The 9,681-nt window shown below is 41.3% G+C and overlaps 1 protein-coding gene across 7 annotated transcripts in view; it reads left to right on the forward strand.

The window, feature by feature from the left end:
• The window catches only part of LOC137251714 (Ig-like and fibronectin type-III domain-containing protein 1), a 132,539-nt gene extending 123,071 nt beyond the window's left edge, over positions 1 to 9,468 (forward strand). For all 7 annotated transcript variants that reach the window (XM_067786499.1, XM_067786506.1, XM_067786503.1 and 4 more), the window contains 3 exons: positions 6,029 to 6,270; positions 6,337 to 6,575; positions 8,707 to 9,468. In XM_067786499.1, the coding sequence (XP_067642600.1) occupies positions 6,029 to 6,270; positions 6,337 to 6,575; positions 8,707 to 8,883 (658 nt within the window). In that variant the 3' untranslated portion in view covers positions 8,884 to 9,468. The remainder of the gene's footprint in view (positions 1 to 6,028; positions 6,271 to 6,336; positions 6,576 to 8,706) is intronic.
• The last annotated feature ends 213 nt before the right edge of the window (positions 9,469 to 9,681 follow it).

The following is a 9,681-nucleotide window of genomic DNA, read 5'->3' on the forward strand; positions in this document are numbered from 1 at the left end:
TGTGATGTGAGTATCACTTAGTGATTCTAATATTCGTGACACTGCCCTCCACCTAAGTCGGATCGTCCCGATCAGACAAATCTCCTGATCTAAACGCTGCTAGTCTCTCCAAATGAACCACTTTCATTTTGGTTCGTGGTTTGCCGATGGTTTGTATGCGGTAAACTACATCGTTGATTCGCTTTAAAATTTTGTATGGGCCTTCCCAATTACACTACAATTTCGGGGACAAACCTTTCTTCCGTTGTGGGTTATATAACAGCACAAAATCGCCTTCCAGAAAACCTTCCGAATTAATTGCCTTATCGTATCTGGCTTTCATCTTGTCACTCATAACCTTTGTTCGTTGTCTTACAATATCGTGTATTTCTCTCATCTCTTCTTCCAAGACATCAGTGGATTTCTTGGCATCTCTCTCCGCATCGGCATTAATCCCAAACTCCAAATCGGCTGGCAGTCGAAGGTCATTGCCAAAAATTACTTTTGCGGGGGTTTGGCCCGTTGTCTCATGCACTGCCGATCGGTAAGCCATCAAAAATAATTGTATGTGCGTATCCCAATCTTTATGGTACTTGTCGACTACTTTCCTCAAGTGCTCCTCCAAGGTTCTATTGAATCTTTCCACCATACCATCGGACAGAGGATGCAATGCAGTTGTCCGTGTTTTTCGAATGCCCAGTATTTTACACATTTCTTGGAACACAGCTGATTCAAAATTCCTGCCTTGGTCAGAATGTAATTCCATTGGTACACCATACCTTGCAACCCAATTATTTACAACCAAGACTGCAATTGTTTCCGCTTCTTGATTTGGGATTGGGTATACCTCTGGCCATTTGCTAAAATAATCCATAACCACCAATACGTATTTGTTTCCGCTGTTGCTAGTAGGAAATGGGCCCGCGACATCTAAAGCAATCCTTTCAAACGGTGCACCTGAGTTATATTGCTTCATCTGGCCATGACTTCGTGTTCTGGGCCCTTTGGCTCTGCTGCAAACCTCGCAGTTGGCAATCCACTCAGTGACCGACTGACGGCAGCCAACCCAATAGAATCTCTGTTTAATCTTCTCGAGCGTTTTCGTGATTCCCAGATGACCTCCACTTGGACCATTATGTAGCTCGTTGAGAACGTCAGGAATCCTTTTCATGGGAACAACTATCAATTTCTTCTTGCACTGGCCGTCCTGACTCTCCCATATTCGATACAGGCAACCGGATATCAATTGTAAACTATTCCACTGGGCCCTATATGACTTCACAATAGGACTTTTTGCTGACATCTCTTTATTCGGTCTCTCATTTCGTTCGAGCCCGTGCATAACATGGGACAGATCTGAATCTTCTAGCTGACACTTCCTTAGTTGTTCCATGTCCCAGTCATCCGAACACGTCATAGTCATAAGCCGAACATCTATAATGTCTTCCTTAGCCTCAGCTTTTGAGCAGTGTTTACATTCCAAACTACATGGTCTTCGTGACATTGCATCAGCATTTCCATGGGTACTACCTTTTCGATGCTCAATGGAAAAGTCATAGCTTTGTAGTCGCTCGATCCACCGTGCCAATTGGCCTTCTGGGTTACGGAACTGCAGGAGCCATTTCAACGCTGCGTGATCTGTCCTGGCGCGGAATCGCTGACCGTAGAGGTATTTATGAAAATGTTTAATGCACTCTACCAATGCTAATAGCTCTCTCCGTGTAACGCAATAGTTCCTCTCTGGTTTTCCAATTGATCGGCTGTAATATGCAACTACCTTCTCCTGTCCATCGACCAGTTGTGATAAAACGCCTCCTATAGCATATCCACTCGCATCGGTATCTAGAATAAACTTTGCTCCTGGAATCGGATATGCCAACATTGGGGCAGTGCACAACCGCTCTTTCAATGTTTGGAAAGCCACTTCTTGCTCCTTTTTCCACTGAAAAGCTTTATTTTTTCTTATAAGCTCGTGAAGGCTATGGGCTACGCTGGGAAAGTTTGGTACAAATCGGAGGTAATATGTGCACAGCCCCAGGAAACTTCTTAATTCATGCAAGTTCTGTAGTCTTGGCCAATCTTTTACAGCTTCTATTTTTTCATTCGCAGTGCAGATGCCCTCTGTCGTTACCTTGTGACCCAAATAATTTACTTCCTTTTTAAACAACGAACACTTTTTGGGACTTAGTTTCAGACCAGCGCCAGCTATTCTCTGGAAAACTTCCTCTAAGTTTTTAAGATGTTCATCAAAGTTCTTGCTCAATACGATAATGTCGTCCAGGTACACCAAGCATGTTTTCCAATGTAGTCCTTTCAATACCTGATCCATGAGTCTCTCGAAAGTAGCTGGTGTATTACAAAGTCCAAAAGGCATCACTGTAAATTGCCAAAGACCATCACCAACACTGAAGGCTGTTTTCTCTTTGTCTTCCTCCTTCACCTCCACTTGCCGGTAGCCGCTTTTCAAATCCAGTGTGGAAAACCATTTCGTACCAGATAGGGAGTCCAGAGTATCGTCAATTCTTGGCAATGGGTAGCTATCCTTTTTCGTAACGTCGTTCAACTTGCGGTAGTCCACGCAAAACCCCATTTTTCCATCCTTCTTCTTCACAAGTATCACGGGTGACCTCCATGGACTAGCTGATGGTTCGATGACGCCGCTGTCGCTCATTTCTTGCACGATTTGACTTAAAACTTCCCGCTTCGCAAGTGGAACACTACGAGGAGCTTGACGGATCGGCCTCGCATCTCCAGTGTCAATTTGATGTTTCACAACTTTGGTGCGGCCTGGTTTGGAGCCATCCTGGTCAAATATATTCGCGTAGTTTAGGAGCAGTTGTTTTGCTTTACTCTGATAATCTTCCTCTAGCCCCTCCGTCCATGCCATGATGTCATTTGAAAGATCATTGTTGCTGGTTGGAACGTGCTCCTGGAGCTGTTCACAGTTAATAATTACATAAGCCTCTTGACATCTTCCCAATATAGCTCCTTTGGTAAGTTTGATTGGTGAATTGAACTCATTGAGTACTCTTATCGGAATACGTCCATCTTGTTTTGTCCTAGCCAGGGTTTTCCCTACAAGAACATTCGGTGTTGATTTGTTTGCTGCTTCGACAACCCACAATTTGTTTGTCCCACAATCTCCATCAACATTTGCCCAGATGACTGCTTCTGATTTTGGTGGTATTTGCTGTTTCTCTTCCACCATCACTCGTTTACTGCTGTAGCCTCTCTCGTAGCCGAAATTAAGTGGCACATCCATGTTCTTATATCGCATCATCTTGCTTTGCATATCGATCTTGATGCCTTGGTCGATTAAGAAGTCCACTCCGATTATGATTTCATCAACAATCTCCGCCACTATAAAATTGTATACTACCGTGACGTTCCCAATTGCGACTTCATATACTACTTCTCCTAGGACCGTGGTGTCTTCTCCAGTGGCTGTACGCAATCTTGCTCCATGCAATGGTCTTATCTTCTTGTTGAATAAATCAGCTCGAATAATGGAATGAGATGCACCCGTATCTACAGTCAGTAAACGTTCCTTTCCATCCACATGTGCTCCTACAATAAGATTATTTGACCTTCTTCCGATTTTCGAGATAGAGATTATGGGGCATTCAATTGGGGGAGCCAGCTGTCGCCCCTTGCGGCTGACTTGCTTTAGTTTAACGATTGAGTGGACTTAGAGATTTGCTCATCTCCTTCAGCTCTGCGTTTACGGCCACCCACATTGTTGGAACTATTGGAATTGCTACTACAATTACGTGAAATGTGACCTGGGTTACCGCACTTGAAACATTTCATAACTCCGGCATTTTTCTGTTGTGATCCCTTCAGAGCTTCCAAAATTGTATCTACCCACTCTGGCCTTTCCACTTCCACACGATGAGCTTTGTATGCTGGTTTACTCAATAGTGACGCCGTTTCCTGAGTCAATGCATGGGATACCGTTTCAGAAAATGTTTGCTTTGGGTTCGCGTATGTGGCTCGCTTCGTTTCGACGTCCCGTATGCCATTTATAAAGCTCTGAATCTTCACTCTTTCCGTGTATTCCACGGGTGCATCCGCATTTGCAAGATGAGCCAATCTTTCAATGTCCGAAGCAAACTCCTGCAAAGTATCGTTAGCTTTTTAGTAGCGGTTTTGCAATTCTATTTGGTAGATCTGTTTTCTGTGTTCGCTTCCGTATCTTCGTTCTACAGCAGCCATCAATGCTTCGTAACTGTTACGTTCGTACTCTGGGATGGTCTGTAGGATCTCAGCAGCTGGTCCTTTTAAAGCCACGAACAATGCTGCAACTTTATCTTCGGCATTCCAGTTGTTCTCTGCTGCGGTCTTCTCAAACTGAAGCTTAAAGACCTGGAAAGGAACAGAACCGTCAAAGGACGGTGTTTTTACCTTTGGATTGCTTGCTGAAATAGCTGGGCGATGTGATTGCAACTCCTGTATACGACCTCTCAAAGCATCCACCTCGGCTTCGATTTTTTCCTCAAACTGCGTTATTTTCTCGTCCATACGCGCTTCGAGTTTTGATGATATACGCGCCTCCTGCGCTTCGAGTTGTACTGTTATGCGTGCCTCTTGTTCTTTCAGTTGTGTTTCCATTGGGATTCCATCTGGGATTCCATCTGTGATGACAAATACGTTTTCTGTTCTTCTAGTTGAGATGACATATACGTTTTCTGTTCTTCTAGTTGAGATGCCAGTTGAGATGTTATATCTGTCCTTTGCGATTCCAGTTGAGAAGCCACTGTCGATGTTTGAGCAGATATTGCAGCCAAAATCATGTTCAGGTCTGTGCTCGTAACTGTCTGCGTAACTGTCTCTTCCATTTTTGTTGTTTCCTCGCCTTCAAGATGAAAGTCATACTCTTCCACGTCAATTCCTTCTAATTCCATTGCCTCTAGTAGTCGTGCCTGAAGTTCGAGTGTAATGCCGGTTGTATTCAATCCACGGCTCTCCAACTCCTTCTTCAGTTGCTGGATCTTCAATTCACTGAACTTTGCCATGTCCTTGTTGTCCTGTGGAATTTATTCAACAATTCCTCTTCTGACACCAATTGTAACGAATTTACTGTAACTCCGCTTATTTCCAACTTGCTTCTTACATTCGTATCGCTAAATTGTCGAATAAATAAATCAAATATTTAATAATGCAAACGGTCTTTATTAGACTACTTTGAATAACACTTATACTTCACAACTGTTAAAAAAAATAAATAAATGTAAGGCGCGATAACCTCCGAAGAGATCTAAGGCCGAGCTTCTCTTCCAATTTGCGTCGTGCTCCTCTTGATTTTCCCTACAAATTGGCCGGACGCGACCTACATGTTTTATGCCGACTCCGAACGGCATCTGCAAGGCAGATGAGTTTTCACTGAGAGCTTTTCATGGCAGAAATACACCCGGAGCGCTTGCCAAACACTGCCGAGGGGCGACCCCGCTTAGAAAAATTTTCTTCTAATTGAAAAACCTTATTTCTAAAATTTTGATGTTGCCTTGCCCGGGGTGCGAACCCAGGGCATACGGTGTGATAGGCGGAGCACGCTACCATCACACCACGGTGGCCGCCAACAACTGTTATCGTGTTTAAATCAAACTCAAGTCAGACTACTCCGCTTTTGCCGCTTTTATATTCTTTTCTGCTTCGTTGGGATATTCCAGATGTTCTACTTGTTTACCCTAGTAATTGAGCTACATATATGTATACCTATTTGTAGTTTATAGACTTTCACATAGGCATATGCGTGTACATATGTGAGTAATACTCTGACTGTTGACTAACTATGTACATCTGTGTGTGAGTTATCTCTTCGTTGCCTTGTATGCATGTGGGTAAACGACGGTTAATGTGTTTATGTGTATTTCCCCGCTGCGTGTATGTAAATGTTGCTTGTCGTAATGTGTACATAATGATTTATTTATTTACGCACATATTGCTTAGAATCACCTTAGCGATGTGATGTGAGTATCACTTAGTGATTCTAATATTCGTGACACTATTAAACTCTTTCTAACCTCACTTTCCATATCCAACTTTTTAGCTGGAATCCACCTCAAAAGAATCCCAACATGGTCGACGGTTATCGGATATTCTATCATGAAGCAGCCATACTCTCAACCGACTCGAGTGAATCCAGCGTTGATGGTGTGGGCTATAATACGACGAATATGCAAAATACAACAGAAATAAGGCGTATTGACGTGAAGGATACAACAGTGAACATAGATGGGCTGAAAAAGGATGTGCTCTATGAGCTGGTAGTGAAAGCTGGCAATTCGTTTGGTGAGTTTCGTGATCATTGCGCGAAATTATAATTTTTTCTCATAATATTATCAATTTTCCTTTTAGGCGCCAGCGTTCTTACCGAACCAGTCAAATTCACTCTTAGCGATCATCATGTCACCTTAGCCACAACATATTCAAATGCCGTTGGCACTATTAGCGGTATTGTGGCGAGCATTTTAGCTATTATATTAGCTGCAGCAGCGATAGTATTCTATCGACGACATCGCGCACAAAACGGTAAGGCTGGAAATGGTGTGGCATTTGAGAATCCAACGTATACGCGTGGGCTGGAGCAAGTGCAGGTAAGTGGGGTAATGGGCATGGTACAAATATTGGTTTTGTTTTGATTGTCTGTAAGTAAAGATAATAGTTCTTCTTAAACGTATTGATTAGTATTGAAAGACCATTTTCCGATCTCCTTTAATATTGTTGTTGCCTTCAAAAACGTTAAAGTCCTCTCTTGACGAAAAGAAATCACGTTCTAGAAGTTGCTCACCATATCTGTCGAGGGAAGATGAGGTGACTATTTGAATGTTCGGGAGAAACTTTTACGGGAGAATCATGGTCATGTACGCGATGCTGAATGCGAGGCATGAAGATAGAGCTGCGAATAAAAGCCCAAAGGCTTCACGGGCTAGCTCATGGCATGCGAATGGACGAAGACGAATTCCCTTAGGCGGTCAAGGCATATGCCGTCACTGCTTTTCCACAATTTTAACCAGGTAACGGAGGAGACATATATCGTTCTATTTCCTTTCTATCACCAGTAGCCAGGACACTTGAAACCGTCGTGCCTTTCATATTCCAACGCAAGCCTACGGCTTTCCTATCATCACCGTGGCTTTCGATAACTACATAGCAACACAATCACGCAAAACGCCACCAGCATACAACCATAGAACACTACTCGTAGCGCTAGACTTATCAGAAGCCTTCGACAAAGTCAACTAAAGCACGTTACTGCAAGACTTGGAAGGGTCTCACCTCTCTTCCAGTCTCAAAAGATTATACGTGTGGTCGGCAGGCATCGGTCCAGTTCAGGGACGTAACATCAAAACTCAGAAAAACCTAACAAAGGGCGCCATAGGTTGGTGTCTTATTCCATCTTTCGTTAAATTTTTACACATCGAAACTTAATTCCCCATCAGAAGTTCCCATTGCGTCCTATGTCTGCTACTGCACGATTATGGCAACAAGCCCTTCAATTGATGAGCCCTACTGTTAAACTAACGAACATCACCCAAGTATTTTCAGTTGTTTCACCTCGCGAAATTTGGCACTGCCACTGACCTTATTTCAACCTGAACAAGGCAAATGTAGGCAATAATGGACATCCAAGTCGATAGATTTATGATACCGACTGTTCTTTACCGAAAAATACTGGGTGCATGATTCGATCATGATCTACATTTTGGTGAGCATATAGCCGCAATTATACCTAAGGTTTAGAGCCGAAACAAAATCCCCAAATCAAAAATCTCCTCGCTGAAAACACTTGGAACAAATACAAGGAAACACCTATAGCTAACTATAAGCGATTTGCCTGCCGCTTGTGCGCTATGAGTCTACGATATGGCTGGAGAACTTAAAATAAACATGCTGGAAAAAACGTCAGACCTTTCAAGATACCACTTTAAAACTGCCACGGGTTATCTGCTTATGGCACCCGAACACCATTTACACAGCGTGGCTAGGATACTACCCATAAAATGAAGAAATGAAATGCTGAACGAATAGTTTCTGCTCCGGCTCTACTGCTCAGATTTGTTTATGGGCTCAAGAACCTTTATCGCTTCAGAAATACTAAGAACACAGCGTTGTCGTGCGTTTTCAACGTATATCTTGTTTCTATGTATGCAGACTTGATAAGCCCATCACCCACTTAAATTACTGGACCAAGCTCGATGCGATCGTCGTTGTTCCAAGAGCTTGAAGAAACACATGGCTACTGAGGAGGTGGCTAGTCTATAACCGGGTCCCATGTTTCAGCAAATACTTTTTTTTTTCTAAAACAGAGTTTAGTGTTTCTGTGAATTTTACTTTTATATACTTTTTGATAGAAGTGCCCTAAGTTTAGGGTGTCTCTCCCTCTATTTTGATTCAATTCACTGTTTTTATTTTTCACTTATTGTAATCTACATATTGCTTCTATATGTTATATGTATAGTATGTATTAATGTGTACATTTTCGTTTTTCTCCCTCCCACTCTTTTACCGTATTGATGTACATCTATGTTGGATCTTAAAACGGTGTATTTTTGCTTCTCGATATGACTGGTAAAATGAAACGCTGTTAAAAAAATATTAAACTGTTTTCCAATAATCTATCTCGTACCTTGAAATTTCCTAAATCATTCACAATCTCTTTATATCCATCTAATAATGTACTTCCAACGGACCCACAAAATTTTTCATACAAACATACAAATCTAGCTACCCACAGTTACCTCTTCCATGACACATTCCGGAACGACTGCTCAACCTGCTCAGCGCGATGTGAACGATGCGAATGTGGATGCGCACACGCAATGTAACGAGGTGAATCCGTCAATTTATGAAGAGCTCAAACTTGGCCAAGAAGGTGCTGGATTTAAGAAACTTGTGCCATAAAACCAAAAATGAAAATATTGTGCAATAAAACTAAAAACTAAAACACAAGCTAAAGTCTAACTAACACACACACACACACACAACACTCTCACCTATCTGTTGGTATTTGATTCGTATATTATAACTGTAACCTGTATTATGTTAGCTCACCTCGGCGTATACGTAATATTTTATATGCAAAAAGGATCAAATTCTACCGAAGTAGTAAACAAATTAAATAAATTTAGTATAATTAAAAAAAATATATATTAAGTAAAATAAAAACATTTGAAAATTATATAATATACTACATAAAGCTTTAAAATAAATAACAGCTCAAAAATTTAAATAATAAAAATCATAAATTTCAATAATTAAGTAAGCAGCATAAACGCAGTTTATTAGCATGTTTAGAGTAAGTAGTATATAAATGTATTGCTGTTGTTGTACACGCACACACACACACAAAAAGTATGCTTGAGAGAAAATGTATAGCTTGTAGCATTCTTTATATAAAATTGGTACATATATTTATGTAATGTATTGTAATTTTTTAATTATAAAATTTAAATTAAAACTAAACCAAAAAAAAATTAAGATAGTAAACATGTGGTTTTTATGTTTGTTGGGTGGTATTAACTATAAATAATCAAAATCAAATAAATAAAATAAAATAAATAAATGTAAGGCGCGATAACCTCTGAAGGGATGTTAGGCCGAGCATCTCTTCCAATTGCGTGGTGCTCCTTTTAATTTTTCCTACAAATTGGCGGAAAGGGACCTACATACTTGTTTTATACCGCCTCCGACCGGTATCTG

This window comes from Eurosta solidaginis, chromosome 5 (genome assembly GCF_040869045.1).
Source record: "Eurosta solidaginis isolate ZX-2024a chromosome 5, ASM4086904v1, whole genome shotgun sequence".
NCBI classification, from domain to species: Eukaryota; Metazoa; Arthropoda; class Insecta; order Diptera; family Tephritidae; genus Eurosta; species Eurosta solidaginis.